This window comes from Schistocerca cancellata, chromosome 11 (genome assembly GCF_023864275.1).
Source record: "Schistocerca cancellata isolate TAMUIC-IGC-003103 chromosome 11, iqSchCanc2.1, whole genome shotgun sequence".
Taxonomy (NCBI): Eukaryota; Metazoa; Arthropoda; class Insecta; order Orthoptera; family Acrididae; genus Schistocerca; species Schistocerca cancellata.
Window position 1 is genome coordinate 92,112,636 of NC_064636.1, and position 21,750 is coordinate 92,134,385.

Here is a 21,750-nt window from a genome sequence, read left to right on the forward strand (position 1 = left end):
CGTAGGGATGTAGACAGTGAGACATGTGGAAGTTTGGGTTGGTCCGTGAAGTGTGCACGGATGGCCTAATGGTAAGGTGGTCACTCGTGATAAGCAAGACGTCTGGGTTCGAGTCCTGATCTGACACTAATTTCCATATATCGGCAGAACGTAGTACATCTGTACCTAATACAGCTGATGCCAAGTTATTCGCATCCAGATAATTTATTTAGATCTAATTTTCAAATTGAAGACAGCTGACAGGTATACCTTCTTAAAGGAAATCTCTCTAACAAAGGCACCACCTTCAAAGAAGGTGAGGTATCCAAGTACTGAAGGCATTAGTATACTTAATCAAAATATAAGAGATAATAGAGATGAAGTTAGTGAACTCTTCTAATGTCGATTCTGAGATTATTTAGGTGATGTTCTGATAGATCAATAATGTAACAGTCCAGAGGCTTCCTTCACTTGGATACAGATTAGCTGTTTGTTTCTCAATGAGTTATTTGCAGAGTGGGGCAGTGGCTATGCATTTAAAAAACCATACTCCATTTGAATCCCTAAATGCGTCAAAGCACTGCACTGTACAGTTGGATTTAGTGAAACTACACTTCTAATTATAGTTACTTTCAGGTCTCCTATCTTTGCCTTCAGAGCATTTCTGCTCAAGCTAGAAACTGTTCTCGGATCAGTTTATAGCAAGTACCAAATATGAGTTGCGTGTATTTTTCCAGCCAGGGTGCAGGGTAACAGTTGCACAGACGCAGACTATATTTTTATTCATTCTTCATTACTAGATGGGCATACTGTTAGAAAAAGGGTGAAAGGCCTTTCAGATTATGATGCACAAGTTTTAACCTGTGGAATGGTACATTAGCTTACTTGTTTTAGTTGTAAATATTTGTCGTGTATTGTTGTTTTTCTGACATGTTCCACATCCTGGAGGACCTCCTCACTACGGATCAATCGGAATGAAGTAAATCTAATTTAAAAAAACACTAAAACTTTTTTGTGCTTAAACAACTGTTATATATAATTACAAACTATGTAGAAAAGCTAATCCAACAGGTTTTTTAAACCTCATTGCAGAACAAGAGTGGCAGTATGTTTGTAATGCTGATAACAGAGATGACAAATATAGTGCTATCCTTAACACATTTCTTATGTCATTTGAAAGCTGCTTTCCATTAGAACGTTCAAAACAGGGTACTAGCTGCAAAAACCAACCAGGGTGGCTGACTAGTGCGTTAAGGATATCCTGTAGACCAAAGTGGGAATCACGTCAAAATGTTAGAAGTAGTCACAGCCAAACTACAATAATCCATTACAAACACTACTGTAAGGCAGTTAAAAACGTTGTTAGGATGGCAAAGACTAAGTGGTATGCAAATAGAATAGCTAATTTACATGGTAAAACCAAAACCATACAGTCAGTTGTGAAGGAAGATTCTGGTCAGCAGCAGAAGGTGGAGGATAGAAAGTCAGTACATATTAAAAATGTTTCTCTTACTGATAAGTGATTCTGAACATAACTGGTTTCATTTCTACAGGGAATCATATAATTCTCTGGGAAATTGGCTTTCTGAAACTGATACCTGATACACTCCTGGAAATTGAAATAAGAACACCGTGAATTCATTGTCCCAGGAAGGGGAAACTTTATTGACACATTCCTGGGGTCAGATACATCACATGATCACACTGACAGAACCACAGGCACATAGACACAGGCAACAGAGCATGCACAATGTCGGCACTAGTACAGAGTATATCCACCTTTCGCAGCAATGCAGGCTGCTATTCTCCCATGGAGACGATCGTAGAGATGCTGGATGTAGTCCTGTGGAACGGCTTGCCATGCCATTTCCACCTGGCGCCTCAGTGGGACCAGCGTTCGTGCTGGACGTGCAGACCGCGTGAGACGATGCTTCATCCAGTCCCAAACATGCTCAATGGGGGACAGATCCGGAGATCTTGCTGGCCAGGGTAGTTGACTTACACCTTCTAGAGCACGATGGGTGGCACGGGATACATGCGGACGTGCATTGTCCTGTTGGAACAGCAAGTTCCCTTGCCGGTCTAGGAATGGTAGAACGATGGGTTCGATGACGGTTTGGATGTACCGTGCACTATTCAGTGTCCCCTCGACGATCACCAGTGGTGTACGGCCAGTGTAGGAGATCGCTCTCCACACCATGATGCCGGGTGTTGGCCCTGTGTGCCTCGGTCGTATGCAGTCCTGATTGTGGCGCTCACCTGCACGGCGCCAAACACGCATACGACCATCATTGGCACCAAGGCAGAAGCGACTCTCATCGCTGAAGACGACACGTCTCCATTCGTCCCTCCATTCACGCCTGTCGCGACACCACTGGAGGCGGGCTGCACGATGTTGGGGCGTGAGCGGAAGACGGCCTAACGGTGTGCGGGACCGTAGCCCAGCTTCATGGAGACGGTTGCGAATGGTCCTCGCCGATACCCCAGGAGCAACAGTGTCCCTAATTTGCTGGGAAGTGGCGGTGCGGTCCCCTACGGCACTGCGTAGGATCCTACGGTCTTGGCATGCATCCGTGCGTCGCTGCGGTCCGGTCCCAGGTCGACGGGCACGTGCACCTTCCGCCGACCACTGGCGACAACATCGATGTACTGTGGAGACCTCACGCCCCACGTGTTGAGCAATTCGGCGGTACGTCCACCCGGCCTCCCGCATGCCCACTAAACGCCCTCGCTCAAAGTCCGTCAACTGCACATACGGTTCACGTCCACGCTGTCGCGGCATGCTACCAGTGTTAAAGACTGCGATGGAGCTCCGTATGCCACGGCAAACTGGCTGACACTGACGGTGGCGGTGCACAAATGCTGCGCAGCTAGCGCCATTCGACGGCCAACACCGCGGTTCCTGGTGTGTCCGCTGTGCCATGCGTGTGATCATTGCTTGTACAGCCCTCTCGCAGTGTCTGGAGCAAGTATGGTGGGTCTGACACACCGGTGTCAATGTGTTCTTTTTTCCATTTCCAGGAGTGTATATTATTCTGTGATACTGACATGGGGGAGATTGAGTCAATAATTAAATCACTGAAAACTAAGGACTCTCATGGATATGATGGAGTACCTAGCAGAATGTTAAGTTACTGTGCTGCACATGTTACCCCTGAACTTAGCCGTATTTGTAATTTTTCCTTTAGAAATGGTTTCCTGAACGATGAAAGTACTCAATAGTTAAGTCACTTTATAAACAGGGAGAGAGGGATAATTCAGACAATTTAGACCTATTTTTATGCTCTCAGAGTTTACTTGAAACTTATTGAAATGGCTGTGTATGTCAAGATGATTGATCATTTCATCTCACATAATTTAGTGTCAAATGTGCAGTTTGGTTCTAGAAGTGGTTTAACTGAAAATTCTATGTTCTGTTTACTCTGTAAAGTACTGGAAGGATTAAACAAAAGGCATATTTTCTTATGTAACTAAGGTGTTTGTGAACTACTCCCCATCTGTCATAATGGTCCAACTTTTGGAGCATTGTCTTATGATCAATGCAATCAGTTATTTGTCCTGTTACTTTAAGAACAGGTAGCAAAAGCTCATTCACCACTGTGTTGACAAAGGTATGATGTAGCGTCGAAGTCGGTCATGGTTAAATGGAGTGTGCTCCAGGGATTAGTGCTGGGGTCACTCCTATTCTTCATTTACATAAATGACATGCCTTCTATTATTACAGGTGATTCAAAAATATTTCCGTTTGCTGATGACGCTAGCTTGGGCGTAATGGATGTTGTGTGTAACACTTGTACTGTTTCAGATAGTGTAGCTCAAGACGTACGTTTTTGGTTTGTAGAAAATAAACTGAAGCTAAATGACAGTAAGACTTAGCTTTTACAGATTCTAACGAAAAATTCAACAAAACCTGATGTTCAAATTACACAGATAGTGCATATGATTAATAAGTCTGAACAGTTCAAATTTCTAGCTGTTCAGATAGATAGTAAACTGCCGTGGAAAGCCATGTTCAGGATCTTGTCCAAAGACTTAATGCTGCCATGTTTCCTATTAGAATAGTATCTGAAGTAAGTGATAGTTCCACTTCACTTATTTTCATTCGCTTATGACATATGATATTATATCCTGGGTTAACTGTTTCAGTTTTCAAATCGTAGTTTTGGTTCAGGCAATAAGTGTTGTGAATTCGCGAACTTCCTGTCGATCCCCGTTCATTAGTGGGTATTCTGATGTAAGGCTCTCAATAGGTATATTCTTTGCTGTCGTATCTTGTTAACAGTATCAACTTATTCCGAAGAATTAGCAGCTTTCACTCACTTAAGACTAGGCAGACTGCATTTGGATCGCACCACCTCGTTGACTGTTGTACTGAAAGGCGAGCAGTAATCTGCTGACTCGATGTTTCAGTAAGCAAGTATCCAGAAATGTTAATAGTAAACCACAAGCTTTCAAATGCAAACTGAAGAGTTTCCTCACGTGCCACTCCTCCTATTCTGTCAAGCAATTCCCTGCAACATTAAGCTAACAACAAAGTTAGGAAACTACTGCGTAAGCAAAGAGAACTTCACTCCAAGTTTAAACGCAGCCAAAACCTCTCAGACAAACAGAAGCTAAACGATGTCAAAGTAAGGAGGGCTATGCGTGAAGCGTTTAGTGAATTGGAAAGTAAAATACTAGGTACCGACTTGACAGAAAATCCTAGGAAGTTCTGGTCTTACGTTAAATCAGTAAGTGGCTCGAAACAGCATGTCCAGACACTCCGGGATGATGATGGCATTGAAACAGAGGATGACAAGCGTAAAGCTGAAATACTAAACACCTTTTTCCAAAGCTGTTTCACAGAGGAAGACCGCACTGCAGTTCCTTCTCTAAATCCTCGCACAAACGAAAAAATGGCTGACATCGAAATAAGTGTGCAAGGAATAGAAAAGCAACTGGAATCACTCAACAGAGGAAAGTCCACTGGACCTGACGGGATACCAATTCGATTCTACACAGAGTACGCGAAAGAACTTGCCCCCCTTCTAACGGCCGTGTACCGCAAGTCTCTAGAGGAACGGAAGGTTCCAAATGATTAGAAAAGAGCACAGGTAGTCCCAGTCTTCAAGAAGGGTCGTCGAGCAGATGCGCAAAACTATAGACCTATATCTCTGCCGTCGATCTGTGGTAGAATTTTAGAACATGTTTTTTGCTCGAGTATCATGTCGTTTTGGGAAACTCAGAATCTGCGATGTAGGAATCAACATGGATTCTGGAAACAGCGATCGTGTGAGACCCAACTCGCTTTATTTGTTCATGAGACCCAGAAAATATTAGTTACAGGCTCCCAGGTAGATGCTATTTTTCTTGACTTCCGGAAGGCGTTCGATACAGTTCCGCACTGTCGCCTGATAAACAAAGTAAGAGCCTACTGAATATCAGACCAGCTGTGTGGCTGGATTGAAGAGTTTTTAGCAAACAGAACACAGCATGTTGTTATCAACGGAGAGACGTCTACAGACGTTAAAGTAACCTCTGGCGTGCCACAGGGGAGTGTTATGGGACCATTGCCTTTCACAATATATATAAATGACCTAGTAGATAGTGTCGGAAGTTCCATGCGGCTTTTCGCGGATGATGCTGTAGTATACAGAGAAGTTGCAGTATTAGAAAATTGTAGCGAAATGCAGGAAGATCTGCAGCGGATAGGCACTTGGTGCTGGGAGTGGCAACTGACCCTTAACATAGACAAATGTAATGTATTGAGAATACATAGAAAGAAGTATCCTTTATTGTATGATTATATGATAGCGGAACAAACACTGGTAGCAGTTACTTCTGTAAAATATCTGGGAGTATGCGTGCGGAACGATTTGAAGTGGAATGATCATATAAAATTAATTGTTGGTAAGGCGGGTGCCAGGTTGAGATTCATTGGGAGAGTCCTTAGAAAATGTAGTCCATCAACAAAGGAGGTGGCTTACAAAACACTCGTTCGACCTATACTTGAGTATTGCTCATCAGTGTGGGATCCGCACCAGATCGGGTTGACGGAGGAGACAGAGAAGATCCAAAGAAGAGCGGCACGTTTCGTCACAGGGTTATTTGGTAACCGTGATAGCGTTACGGAGATGTTTAACAAACTCAAGTGGCAGACTCTGCAACAGAGGCGCTCTGCATCGCGGTGTAGCTTGCTCGCCAGGTTTCGAGAGGGTGCGTTTCTGGATGAGGTATTGAATATATTGCTTCCCCCTACTTGTACCTCCCGAGGAGATCACGAATGTAAAATTGGAGAGATTAGAGCGCGCACGGAGGCTTTCAGACAGTCGTTCTTCCCGCGAACCATACGCGACTGGAACAGGAAAGGGAGGTAATGACAGTGGCACGTAAAGTGCCCTCCGGCACACACTGTTGGGTGGCTTGCGGAGTATAAATGTAGATGTAGATGTAGATGTAATTCATGTGTAAATATAAACTTATAGCTTGTCGTCTTTTTAGGATTCATAGCCGGGCGATGGGGCCGAGCGGTTTCCAAGCGCTACAGTCTGGAACCGCGCGACCGCTACGGTCGCAGCTTCGAATCCTGCCTCGGGCATGGATGTTTGTGATTTCCTTTGGTTAGGTAGGTTTAAGTAGTTCTAAGTTGTAGGGGACTGATGACCTCAGGAGTTAAGTACCACAGTGCTCAGCGCCATATGAACTATTATAGGATTCATAATCATTTTACTTTCTCGATTATTATTTTTCTGTTGTTAATTCATGTACTGACACGTTCCATGAGCATGGAGATTTGCTTCTCAATTTGGACCTACGGAACTAGGCGTGCAACATGTAAGAAATTAAAAGTGTCCTGATCACTGCTTTCGACTGCCGTCAAGAAACCATTAGTTGAGTCCAAAACCTCCAGTATCGTTCCTTAATGTGTTCATAAAAGAAATAAACTCTACCTGATTTCTCCTGCCTACCTGCACACTGGATTCCAGTGTGGTACTGCTGAGCGATTATCACTGCAATGGCACTGCGTGCGTACGTCCTCAAACGATTTCTGACTCCGTGATCTCACAGTAGGCACGAGCGGCTGTAACTCACTCATGTGCACTGGGTCTAAGGGAACTGTGGGTGAGCTACACGGCATCACACTAGACAGGCCGCCACGTATTGATCAGGGGGGTGAGGGGGGGGGGGAGGTGCAGTCTGCCAGCAGCCAGCAACAGGTGGTGGGGCTGTGAGTCCCAGATGGCTGCACTAGTAAAAATGGTATGTCTCACATGGAACGAAAAAGAAAGGAAGGGAGATTGGGTTGAACGTCCTGTCGACATCGAGGTCGTTGCATGGAGCACAACCTCGGATTGTGTCAAGGGTGGGGAAAGAGATCTGACTTGGCCTTTCAAAGGAATCGTTCTGGCAATTGCCTGGAGCGGTTTAGGGAAATCATGGAAAACCTAAATCTGGATGACCGAATGCTGGGATTGAACCACACATGGAACGATGTTATAATTAATTCAAGGATTTCACAACTGCCTTTTCGTGTAATGACCAAATGAGCCTGAAAATGACTTTATGCAAAATAAATCATTGGTATTATCACTTTCATATTTTTTACATGATCACATAAGTGTTATATATATATATATATATATATATATATATATATATATATATATATATATATATATATATATATATATATATATATATATATAATGAGCATACTATGTACTCATTGTATAGGTCTTATAAGTAGTACTGTAATGCTTGAAGAATTTCCAAATGCATGTACACCAGCAATGTGCTTGTAAACCAGGAGCTTGTTGATCTGTTGCCTGTTCAGGTATCAGACTGACATACAGTTTACAAGTAAATCTTCGTGAAAATGGTAGTAATTGGTCTACAACTGCGCTATAATTGTCATTGTAATGATCTATAGAATAGGTATGCGAGAGATATATAAATTGCATTCCAACTAGCATGGTCTATAATCCCAAAAACAATGATTATGGAAACAATGATATATTGAAACTCAGTGATGTTACAGAGTTCGTTCATAATAATCACATGATTACACTGATGGTTCAAATGGCTCTGAGCATTATGGGACTTAACTTCTGAGGTCATCAGTCCTCTAGAACTTAGAATTACTTAAATCTAACTAACCTAAGGACATCACACACATCCATGCCCGAGGCAGGATTCGAACCTGCGTCCGTAGCCGTCGCGTGGTTCGAGACTGTAGCACCTAGAACCGTTTGGCCACTCCGGCCGGCGACTACACTGAGATCAAAAGCAATTAACATTAAATAAAACTACCAAAATGACATAGGTAAGCACCAAATGAGTTTCTTTGAACTATGTCTCTACGAATAACGGAAAAAATACTTACCTAACATGTCAGTTCTTGAATGAATGGCTTTGACTTCAGGGTCCCATACTGAAAAGGATATTCAGACAAATTTCGATGAAAAAACTGTACATGCGTTTCATTACTTACTATAAAACTGTTAATTCTTTTTTTATGCAGACTCATACCAATTGAAAATATTGAAACTTTTACCTGTAACGAAGTCTGTGTCGCTGTAGTCAGTAGCTACAACTGCCGTCACAAAAATGCAGGCAAACCAACACGTACTTCTGGAGGACATGATGGAAGAACAGGTGAGTCTTGCCAAGTAATGGACGTTTCTTCCAAAATGTGTTCAACACTTCTGCACACTGTTGAACGGCCTGTAATTTTATGAATAAATTTAGCAACAAAACTGATTTAACAAAGTATATGTCAAATTAACTAGTGTAAATTGCTGTTTGAACCTAACGCAGATAACTTAAATTTACATGATTTACATCTCTTCAATCTTTGGAGTATACTGGCTGACTAACCCAAGTTATTAACCTCAGGTGTTTGCGAAGCCGTTTAAGACAACGTAATTCAGGTTACCATTTAATAAATTGTGAGAAAATACTCTCTAAATGACCTGTATTCTTTTGTCGTTCCTATATTAATTGCAGAGATACCGATATCAAATTCACTTTTTTCAAATGGTACTGTAGTACATTAGTTTACAGGCTGATGTGTCGCTCAAAGAAGAGAGGGGTGGGGGTGTGTCCTTCCTACAGCAGCGGCCTTAGACGACTAAAAGCTGCTTAGGCAGATAGGGAGAGTTCAGTGAGTAGTTGCAGGAGTGGTTGTGAGGAAAACTACGTCCCAGGAATATAATGGTAGTTACTGAGCACTGACTGCGAAATGTCTGTTGCTGTCTCCTAACCATACTAAAGAGAAATCGAAGATACTGTAGATGTTGTGGCGATGAAATGAGCTCAGTACAACACAGATCATGATTTTCCGATGACGAATAGAAATACAACTCCAATCGTTTAAGGGGAGCCGGAGGTGGTCAAATCCAAAAAATTACGATTTTTTGTTTTTGCTACCGAAAATTAATTGGAACATTCCTCTTTAATGTAAACTTTGAATTATTGTTCTACTCGCCCTAGAAGTGGAGTTATTACCATTTTCCCCCACGCCTGCAGAGGAAATGGGCGGCCGGTGAGTGCATCTAACACCCTCTCGTGACTTCCTGGCGAACTGCTTGGGATTTTCTCGGCCTGTTACGCATACAGCGCCTTAAGTTACGCATACAGCGAGTGTGCAAGGGTTGGCTACATTGTTTTCTGTGACAAATATTACCCGTATTTCCTTACAGCTTACTCCTATTTTCCTGAGAACTTCGAACATCTTGCTCCATTTAATATTGTCGTACACTTTTGTTCTGGTTACGATGCCACGTTTTAGTAACCGTTATATAAGAAGAGGAAGAACGTAGGGAAAAGAAAATTAACACTAATACCAAGTTGCGACACTAAAATGAATAAGAGCGCGGAACATCGTCTCTTTGCTGTTTACCGTTTCGAATTAGTTCAGTGTTGCGCCTGTTGTTGGTAGTATTATACTTCTCGTGTAAAGCGGGTAATATGCAGTATGCACAAGAATCAGGAGGGAACAATAAAACCAATTTTTCATGACTTAGCACAGCCAGAATTGTTTCACAAATGTCTACACGGAAAGACGCAGAATCCTAATGAGAGCGTAAACAATTTGATTTGGAAAGTGATTCCTAAGAGGGTGGTTGTAAGCATAAAAACACTGCACTTTGGCATTTATGATGCAATAGCAACCTACAACCAAGGGAAGAGTGTGAAGTGTGAAGTTCTGAAGGCATTAGGATTTATAGCTGGGGGTGAACACTGTACGAGCAGTGAGAAATATTGACAGAGAAAGGATAAGAGGAGCAGAAAGAAGAGAAAGGCATATGACGTATGATGGAACAACAGGCCAGAAAAGAAGTCAGAAGAGGAAGCTTTTGGAGGATGAAGAAGAAGACCCTGATAATCCATCCTATAGTGCAGGAATGTATTGAGAAACTTTGATAGTCATTTCCCGTAAATTAGAATTTTTCGAATATAAGGAACATTTTCTCAAAATCCACTCAAGCTAGAGAGATGAAATTTTTATACAGCACTACTAGTGGTCAAACTTACATTGTAACACAGCCATTTGGCAATATGTTCAGTAGTTTCATTTCAGTTTAATTATATAGCAATTATTTGTAAAAAAAATTTGGGTTATTAATAAAAAAATAATTGGAAGGAAACTAGAAAAGATACTCCAAAATCTCTCTGTCATAACTGTAATACTAAACCACTCTATATGTAAAAAAAAATTCAAAATTTTCTATTTGGTAGTTTATTCATAAATGTTCCTCAAACTTAGTGATTTTAACATGGGCAGCATAGGCACCTCCGGCTCCCCTTAACAGTGGAAAGACGTCAGGACCAGATGAGACACCTGTAAGATTCTACAAAGATTATGCGAAGGAGATTGCTCCCCTTGTAGCAGTAATAATTTATCGCAGATGGTTTGAGCAACGAAGGATACCTAGCGACCGGAAGGGAGCGCAGGTCATTCCCGTTTTTAAGAAGGGGTGTAGGATAGATTCACACAATTATAGACCTACATCGTTAAAGTCAATCTGTTGAAGAAATGTGCAACATGTTCAGTGTTCAAGAATCGTGACGGTTTTGGAGAATGAAACTCCCCTCCATAAAAGTCAACATGGATTTCGCAAACAGAGATATTGCGAAACACGGCTTGCTCTGTTCCTCCCTCAGGTGCACACCATTGCGGACAACGGAGCTCAAGTTGATGCCGTGTTCCTTGACTTCAGGAAGGCATTTTACCGCGCCCCCCACTGCCGCTTACTGAAAAACTACGGGCTTGTCAAGTGTGGGAGCAGATTTGCGATTGGATTCTATACTTCCTTGCAGATAGAACTCAATACGTCGCTCTTAACGGAACTAAATCTACATCTACATCTACATCTACATTTATACTCCGCAAGCCACCCAACGGTGTGTGGCGGAGGGCACTTTACGTGCCACTGTCATTACCTCCCTTTCCTGTTCCAGTCGCGTATGGTTCGCGGGAAGAACGACTGTCTGAAAGCCTCTGTGCGCGCTCTAATCTCTCTAATTTTACATTCGTGGTCTCCTCGGGAGTTATAAGTAGGGGGAAGCAATATATTCGATACCTCAGCCAGAAACACACCCTCTCGAAACCTGGCGAGCAAGCTACACCGCGATGCAGAGCGCCTCTCTTGCAGAGTCTGCCACTTGAGTTTGTTAAACATCTCCGTAACGCTATCACGGTTACCAAATAACCCTGTGACAAAACGCGCCGCTCTTCTTTGGATCTTCTCTATCTCCTCCGTCAACCCGATCTGGTACGGATCCCACACTGATGAGCAATACTCAAGTATAGGTCGAACGAGTGTTTTGTAAGCCGCCTCCTTTGTTGATGGACTACATTTTCTAAGGACTCTCCCAATGAATCTCAACCTGGTACCCGCCTTACCAACAATTAATTTTATATGATCATTCCACTTCAAATCGTTCCGCACGCATACTCCCAGATATTTTACAGAAGTAACTGCTACCAGTGTTTGTTCCGCTATCATATAATCATACAATAAAGGATCCTTCTTTCCATGTATTCGCAATACATTACATTTGTCTATGTTAAGGGTCAGTTGCCACTCCCTGCACCAAGTGCCTATCCGCTGCAGATCTCCCTGCATTTCGCTACAATTCTCTAATGCTGCAACTTCTCTGTATATTACAGCATCATCCGCGAAAAGCCGCATGGAACTTCCGACACTATCTACTAGGTCATTTATATATATTGTGGAAAGCAATGGTCCCATAACACTCCCCTGTGGCACGCCAGAGGTTACTTCAACGTCTGTAGACGTCTCTCCATTGATAACAACATGCTGTGTTCTGTTTGCTAAAAACTCTTCAATCCAGCCACACAGCTGGTCTGATATTCCGTAGGCTCTTACTTTGTTTATCAGGCGACAGTGCGGAACTGTATCGAACGCCTTCCGTTGGGGGGGTTTATGGGCGCTCAACATCGAGGTCATCAGCGCTCGAACGCCTTCCGGAAGTCAAGGAAAATAGCATCTACCTGGGAGCCTGTATCTAATTTTTTCTGGGTCTCATGAACAAATAAAGCGAGTTGGGTCTCACACGATCGCTGCTTCCGGAATCCATGTTGATTCCTACATAGTAGATTCTGGGTTTCCAAAAACGACATGATACTCGAGCAAAAAACATGTTCTAAAATTCTACAACAGATCGACGTCAGAGATATAGGTCTATAGTTCTGCGCATCTGCTCGACGACCCTTTTTGAAGACTGGGACTACCTGTGCTCTTTTCCAATCATTTGGAACCTTCCGCTCCTCTAGAGACTTGCGGTACACGGCTGTTAGAAGGGGGCAAGTTCTTTCGCGTACTCTGTGTAGAATCGAATTGGTATCCCGTCAGGTCCAGTGGACTTTCCTCTGTTGAGTGATTCCAGTTGCTTGTTTATTCCTTGGACACTTATTTCGATGTCAGCCATTTTTTCGTTTGTGCGAGGATTTAGAGAAGGAACTGCAGTGCGGTCTTCCTCTGTGAAACAGCTTTGGAAAAAGGTGTTTAGTATTTCAACTTTACGCGTGTCATCCTCCGTTTCAATGCCTTCATCATCCCGGAGTGTCTGGATATGCTGTTTCGATCCACTTACTGATTTAACATAAGACCAGAACTTCCTAGGATGTAAAGGTAATTTCCGGAGTAATTTCCGGAGTACCACGGGGAAGTATGAGAGGAACGTTACTCTCTACAATATATATATATATATATATATATATATATATATATATATATATATATATATATATATATATATATATAAATGATCTAGTAGAAAGCGTCGGATGCTCTCTAAGGCTGTTCGCAGATGACGCAGTTGTCTATGGCAAAGTAACAACACCACAAGATGGTAACGATTTGCAGAATGACCTCGTGTAAGGTCGGGCTTTTCGCTCTGAACGTAAATAACTGTAACATATTGCGCATACATATGCAAAGAAAGCCACTACTGTGTAGGTACACTATTGATGACAAACCGCTGGAAACAGTATCTGCCGTAAAATATCTAGGAGTAACTATCTGGAGCGACCTTAAAACAGACCACATAAAACAGACAGTGGGAAAAGCAGATACCAGAGTCAGGTTCATCGGAAGAATATTAAAGAAGCGTAACTAATCGACGAAGAAAGTGGCTGATATGGCACCGTTCATTTATCTGGGATCCCTACCATGCAGGACTGGTAACAGAGATTCCAACGAAGAGCGGCGTGGTTCTTCACAGGATCTATTCGGCGTGAGATGCTCAACAGCCTCCACTGACAGACGTTACAAGAGAGGCGTTGCACATCACGGAAAGATTTTCTATAGGAATTTCCGGAGAGCTCTTTCCAGGGAGAGTCTTAGCACTGGCCAAAAGGGCATTTCATTGCAAACAGCAAGTCTGCTAGTGTGTAACATAAGCCTTAATTGGAGAAATAAATTTCTGAGAATGTATGTTTGTAGCACAGCATGCTATGGTACTGAACCATGCGCTGTGGGAGAAGCGGAACAGAAGAGACTGGAAGCTTCAGAGATGTGGTGCTACAGCAGAATGTAGAAAATCAGGTGTAGGGTATAAGATAGGAAGTTCTGCGCAGAATCTGCGAGGAAAGGAGTATATGGAAAACACTAAGAAGAAGAAGGTATGGAATGATACGACTTCTGTTGAGACATAAGGGAGTAACTACCATGGCACTAGAAGGAACTGTGGAGAGTAAAAACTGTAGGGCAAGATGGAGATTTAAACACGTCCAGGAAATAACTGACGACGTAGGTTGCAAGTGCTGCTCTGACATGGAGGGGTCGGCACTGGAGAGGAATTCGTGGCGGGCCGCATCAAACCAGTCTGGAGACTGAAGACTGGAAAAGAAAACAACCGGCTTTAATAGGTGTGCGATAAGCACCTGACTACCATGGGGTGCGGATCTGTTACCGTTTCATCTCCTGCCCTGTGGTGGAATCGATTACTCCCTCACAGTGGCAACAAACTCAGTAGAGATGTATTAAATTTATTCGTGGAGACACTGCATGCACCAACAGTAGACATTAGTTTCAAGGCAACGGCCAGCGAAGAAACTGTAAAATTCATCACATCACCGAAAACAGTGTTTATGTAGGATATGATAGAGTTTGCCGAGCGGTTCTAGGCCTCCTATTCTGTCAAGCAATTCCCTGCAACATTAAGCTAATTCATGTGTAAATATAAACTTATAGCTTGTCGTCTTTTTAGGATTCATAGCCGGCCGATGTGGCCGAGCGGTTCTAGGCGCTACAGTCTGGAACCACGCGACCGCTACGGTCGCAGGTTCGAATCCCGCCTTGGGCATGGATGTGTGTGACGTCCTTAGGTTAGTTAGGTTTAAGTAGTTCTAAGTTCTAGGGGACTGATGACCTCAGGAGTTAAGTCCTATAGTGCTAAGAGCCATTTGAGGCAATTTGATAGAGTTTTTAGAAAACTGTTTAAATCTTGTGCTGATTTCACACGAGTATCCTTAAGCTATATAAGTAATCAAACAATAACATGCGGATCGTTTATTGGCAAACCTGAATGGGCTTAATAATAGCGATCTGTGAAAATAGTGGTAAGCACACCTTTATTTGTCCATATATTTCACTCCTTCCATTCTTTTCAAAAGTCTGTGAGAAAGTGGCTAAGATAGAACAGTGACTCATTTAGCTGAGCAGGTTTTAACTTCTTCACAGAGAGGGCACTACAGGTGCTCACAATATGTTTGCGGATCTATGCAAGAAAAATGATCCAGTTGGTATGTCCTGTGATCTTACAAAAATCTTTGATTGTATCGCTTACAAAATTCTATTTGAAGAACTAGTGAACTGTGGGATTAATGGCATTCTTCTCCCGCAGATGGAGTCTAGCTTCGGTAAAAGAAACCATAGGGAATCGGATGCCTGAAACTATACTCAGAATGGGTAAGATAGCAGTCTGGGATGCCACAAAGGCAGGCAGTGGGAACAGTCATTTTGTTAACCTACATTAATGATCTCATAGTGACTTTAAACATCTTTTAAAATCGTAATGATCGCACGAGGCAGAAGCACACTAATGAAGGACATAAAATCGGGCATAGAAGACGAACTCTGGTGATATTTTAAAAGGGCGACAAGTGTTTCACAGCTGACAGCAAAATCTTAATATCACAATGATTCATAGTATGGGATTCCAAACAAACCATAAAGACCTGTTGCCAAAGGAAGTAGGCATTAATGAACATCAACTAAATGAAATGCAGTGAATAATTTCCCATCGGGTCGGAACGGAGAACAATTTAATACAGACGGCACATACACCAATACATCGAGAAGCCGAGTTGTGTGTGTTGCTCCCTTGAGATCATCTCTCACTGTACTGACCTACAGGCAAGGAGGGCTTGACTTATTTGCCATAATTACACTCGCTTATGGAATTATCTACCTGAAGTAAATAAAGTGTTCCTACAGTGGAAGCGAGCTGTAAGAATATTGTGTCAGAGAGTTAATCTTGCAGACCTCTTTTTTAACGGCTTTGTAATTTAACAACGACTTCCTAACGCATTTGCACCTTAATGGTTTCTTTCACTGATAATAAACATATGTTGCAGATGAACTGTGATCTGTACAGTCACAATAGAAGATCGTAGTGTTCATCTGGAGTTGGCCCCCATATCCAGGATTCTGAAATGGAGTTGCGTGTTCAGGTGAGAAGATATTCGACAAGCGTCCATCTAACAAGAAGCAGAAAACTGGGAATGGCTACCAGTAGGAAAGGAAGTTAAAAGCACAAATCATTAACCACTTTCCTTTACATGAATTTGGAAGATGTATATTCCAGAACTATGTTCTTTGAGCTACACGAGTAGGAGCAGTGTTCTGTATAAAGCTGCAAGACAAATAGTCATGCGCTGTATACAAGACTGTACATACAGTTACTCGCAAACATTTTCTTAATATATTCTAATGAAGTAAAAACTGAGCTACCAATAGCAGATAAGCAACGGCTGGCTAGGGTAACCCAGCAGGCAGCAACACTGTTCAAAGTAGCAGCCTTTTTTCTGATTTACTCCATTAGATCTAGATGGCATAAGCGCGAGGGTCGTAAGCACTATGTTGCTAGTACAGTATACACATTACATTTCTTTGGTTTACCTGCCTTTTTTAATGTATACCTTGACTCGTCCCACGCCCTTGAAGATTCTCCTTCCTGATGAAAGCTATTGAACACGGCAGAGTAAAAGCGTACAACAGGTCTGACAGTCATTAGAGTTGGCTCTGAGTGTGCGAGAGGTCTAGAGGTACAGGAAGAAGGACCGGTTGGTACTTATCGGCAAGAGCGTTCTTGACTGGAAGAGCTCGACACGTATTATGCTTACGTGAGACCTGTGACTTAATTTTATACGAGGAATACTTTCTGTACTGTCATATTTAGTAGTCTTTGACTTGCATGAAAACGTGACGAAAACCATCGCGAATGGAAGGCACAACGATACAGCGAGCCTTTACGATGCAGAAGCTCGAAATCTAGCCCAGACTTTAATGCGCTTATAATAGTGTATAATAGCGTATAATAATATAGTGTATAATAATTATGGAAATGGAAGAGGATGTAGATGAAGATGAAATGGGAGATACGATACTGCGTGAAGAGTTTGACAGAGCACTGAAAGACCTGAGTCGAAACAAGGCCCCCGGAGTAGACAACATTCCAGTAGAACTACTGACGGCCTTGGGAGAGCCAGTCCTGACAAAACTCTACCATTTGGTGAGCAAGATGTATGAAACAGGCGAAATACCCTCAGACTTCAAGAAGAATATAATCATTCCAATCCCAAAGAAAGCAGGTGTTGACAGATGTGAAAATTACTGAACAATCAGTTTAATAAGTCACAGCTGCAAAATACTAACACGAATTCCTTACAGACGAATGGAAAAACTAGTAGAAGCCGACCTCGGGTAAGATCAGTTTGGATTCCGTAGAAATACTGGAACACGTGAGGCAATACTGACCTTACGACTTATCTTAGAAGAAAGATTAAGGAAAGGCAAACCTACGTTTCTAGCATTTGTAGACTTAGAGAAAGCTTTTGACAATGTTGACTGGTATACTCTCTTTCAAATTCTAAAGGTGGCAGGGGTAAAATACAGGGAGCGAAAGGCTATTTACAATTTGTACAGAAACCAGATGGCAGTTACAAGAGTCGAGGGGCATGAGAGGGAAGCAGCGGTTGGGAAGGGAGTGAGACAGGGTTGTAGCCTATCCCCGATGTTATTCAATCTGTATATTGAGCAAGCAGTGAAGGAAACAAAAGAAAAATTTGGAGTAGGTATTAAAATCCATGGAGAAGAAATAAAAACTTTGAGGTTCGCCGATGACATTGTAATTCTGTAAGAGACAGCAAAGGACTTGGAAGAGCAGTTGAACGGAATGGATGGTGTCTTGAAGGGAGGATATAAGATGAACATCAACAAAACCAAAACGAGGATAATGGAATGTAGTCGAATTAAGTCGGGTGATGCTGAGGGTATTAGATTAGGAAATGAGACACTTAAAGTAGTAAAGAAGTCTTGCTATTTGGGGAGCAAAATAACTGATGATGGTCGAAGTAGAGAGGATATAAAATGTAGACTGGCAATGGCAAGGAAAGCGTTTCTGAAGAAGAGAAATTTGTTAACATCGAGTATAGATTTAAGTGCCAGGAAGTCATTTCTGAAAGTATTTGTATGGAGTGTAGCCATGTATGGAAGTGAAACATGGACGGTAAATAGTTTGGACAAGAAGAGAATAGAAGCTTTCGAAATGTGGTGCTACAGAAGAATGCTGAAGATTAGATGGGTAGATCACATAACTAATGAGGAGGTACTGAATAGGATTGGGGAGAAGAGAAGTTTGTGGCACAACTTGACCAGAAGAAGGAATCGGTTGGTAGGACATGTTCTGAGGCATCAAGGGATCACCAATTTAGTATTGGAAGGCAGCGTGGAGGGTAAAAATCGTAGGGGGAGACCAAGAGATGAATACACTAAGCAGATTCAGAAGGATGTAGGTTGCAGTAGGTACTGGGAGATGAAGAAGCTTGCACAGGATAGAGTAGCATGGAGAGCTGCATCAAACCAGTCTCAGGACTGAAGACAACAACAACAACAAACAATAGTGTCCACAATGAAACTTTGTGTCGAAACCCTGCAAAAAAATCCAGAGAGATTCTGGTCGTATGTAAAGTATTCTAGCGGTGAGACATAATCAATGCCTGCTCTGCGCAATAGCAATGTAAATACTACCTCTGACAGTGCTGCCAGAGCTGAGTTTATAAACCCAGCCTTCCGAAAATCCTTCACCGAAGAAGACGAAGTAAATATTCCAGAATTCGAATCGAGAACACCTGCCAACAGGAGTAATTTAGAAGTAGACATCCTCGGAATAGTGAAGCAAGTTAAAACACATAATAAAAGCAAGTCTTCCGGTCCAACGGAGCGAGGTGGCGCAGTGGTTAGACACTGGACTCGCAATCGGGAGGACGACGGTTCAATTCCGCGTCCGGCCATCCTGATTCAGGTTTTCCGTGATTTCCCTAAATCGCTCCAGGCAAATGCCGGGATGGTTCCTTTGAAAGGGCACGGCCGACGTCCTTCCCCATCCTTCCCTAATCCGATGAGACCGATGACCTCGCTATCTGGTCTCCTTCCCCAAAACAACCCAACCCTTCCGGTCCAGACTATATACCAATTAGGTTCCTTTCAGAATATGCTGATGCAATGGCGCCATACTCGACAATAGTATACAACCGTTCTATCGACGAAAGACGCGTATCCAAAGACTGGAAAGTTGCAAAGGTCACACCAATATTCAATAAATGTAGTAGGAGTAATTCACCTAATTTCAGGCCTATATTATCAACGTCGATATGATTGTGAAACACAACTAGCTCTTTACTCACACGAAGTGCTGAGTGCTATTGACAAGGGATTTCAAATTTATGGATTTCCAGAAGGCTTTTGACACTGTACCACGTAAGCGGCTTTTTGCGTGCTTATGGAATATCATCCCAGTTATGTGAGTGGATTCGTGATTACTAGTCACAGACGTCACAGTTCGTAGTAACTGACGGAAAGTCGTCGAGTAAAACAGAAGTGATTTCTGGGGTTCCCCGAGGTAGTGTCACAGGCCCTCTGTTGTTCCTCATCGATATAAACGATTTCAGATACAATCTCAGCATCCGTCTTGTGTTGTTTGCTGATGGTGCTGTCGTTTATCGTCTAGTGAAGTCATCAGAAGTTGAAAAGAAATTGCAAAACGATTTAGAAAGGATACCTGTATGATGAAAAAATTGGCAATTGACCCTAAATAATGAAAACTGTGAGGTCATCCACATGAGTGCCACAAGCAATCCGTTAAATTACGGGTACACGATAAATCAGTCAAATCTAAAGGTCGTAAATTCAAATAAATACTTAGGAATTAGAATTATGAACAACTTAAATTGGAAAGAACACACAGAGAGACTGCCTACACTACGCTTGTCCGTCTTCGTTTGCGCGGTATCGGATCCTTACCGACAGGATTAACAAAGTACATCGACAAAGTCCGAAGAACGGCAGCATGTTTTGTATTACGGCGAGATAGAGGAGAGAGTGTCACTGACATGATACGGGATTTGGAGCGGACATTTTTTAAAACAAAAGGCGGTTTTCGGTGCGGCGGAATCTTGTCACGAAATTTCAGTCACGAACTTCCTCCTCCGAACGCAATAATATTTTCTTGACGCCGACCTAAATAGGAAGAAACGATCATCATAAAAAAAATAAGGGAAATCGCAGCTAGCACGGAAAGATACAGGTGTTCGTTTTATCCACGCGCTTTTTGGGATTAAAATACTAGCGAATTATTTTGAATATCATTCTATAAGCCGGTCCCGGGTACTTAAATGTGATTTGCAGGATATCCATGTAAATGTAGATGTTCAGTTGCAGGAAATATATAAGCAAATAATTTGGAAATTTCACGAGTGATGAGTTTTGGTAGCAATTGCTATTAGTGAAAATTCATTATGTGAGGGTTTCATAAAACTCTTACTGAACTGATACATCTTCCTGTGTGTGTGTGTGTGTCATGGAAGCGAGAGGAGATGGTTTGCGAAGATGATTACGGTACACAAGGTGATTCAAGAGGTTGAAAACAAATTGAGGCAAGTGATAGAGGAATCGATATACAGCGCCTCTACGATAAAAACTTATGATTTTGGAGGTAATCCTGACCCAGAGAAAGCTTTACAATGTCAGAAACAACAACGACCATCAATACAGGCGCTCCTTAAATTCGGAAAAGACAATAAACTGTGTACTAAAAAATGGCTCTGAGCACTATGGGACTCAACATCTTAGGTCATAAGTCCCCTAGAACTTAGAACTACTTAAACCTAACTAACCTAAGGACATCACACACACCCATGCCCGAGGCAGGATTCGAACCTGCGACCGTAGCAGTCCCGCGGTTCCGGACTGCAGTGCCAGAACCGCTAGACCACCGCGGCCGGCAACTGTGTACTAAACAGCGTTGTTGTACAGAAGGTGTGCCAAATGGTGACCAACATATTCCGTACGGGCGCACGTTCTTCGCAGAAAACTATCAAGTACACCAGACATCGCACGAACCTCATCTGTTTCGACAAGCTTACACCGAAAGTAACATTCATTGAAGAACAAGTTTGCGGAACACGCAACATGTAACCGTAACAAATAGTGCCAGTAGCGGCATTAATTAAGTTACGCACTGAGAAAAAGCAGTCTGCTAAAGCGCATAGGATGACGGGAACCGGCACCAGAATGGATCAGAAGATCTGCTGCCCTACATGTCGTAGAAAATAGTTAAGGAAAAAAAAAAGATACTTTGTCGTTTGTGCAGTTTCATTGATTTTCGCGGCAAACTGTCTCGAGAATGGGGGGCACTGGGAACAGGTGACTGTTAAGCTGAGAGAAGTTATACGCACAGCACGCCGCACGCCGGTGGGAGAAGTACGTCGAGACTTACGGAACTCGGCGCGTCCGATGCTCGCCGACGCAGCCTGCCCAGTGTGGGGTCGCGGTGCCGGCCTCCCGCCCTTATACCGACCACAGCTAGGCTGGGCTACCGCCCCCCCCCCCACCCACTACGTCCGCAGTCTCCCCTCTGGTCCAGATACTCCACCCCCTCCCCCCTCCCCCCTCCCCCAACCGTCAGCGATAAGATTTGCACACGTCTGACGTTCGAAGAATTCCTGTGCAACGGTCCACACCAGAGAGCACCCCGAGGGCA

General features: G+C 42.8%; 1 protein-coding gene across 1 annotated transcript in view; it reads right to left on the bottom strand.

Moving 5' to 3' along the window:
• LOC126108628 (tonsoku-like protein) overlaps nt 1-21,550 on the bottom strand; it is a 32,277-nt gene extending 10,727 nt beyond the window's left edge. Inside the window, exons 1-3 of the mRNA XM_049913940.1 lie at nt 21,487-21,550; nt 8,513-8,682; nt 8,342-8,389 (exon numbers count right to left, since the gene is read on the bottom strand). Of these exons, the coding sequence (XP_049769897.1) occupies nt 8,342-8,389; nt 8,513-8,600 (136 nt within the window). The 5' untranslated portion in view covers nt 8,601-8,682; nt 21,487-21,550. The remainder of the gene's footprint in view (nt 1-8,341; nt 8,390-8,512; nt 8,683-21,486) is intronic.
• Nucleotides 21,551-21,750: the final 200 nt, after the last annotated feature.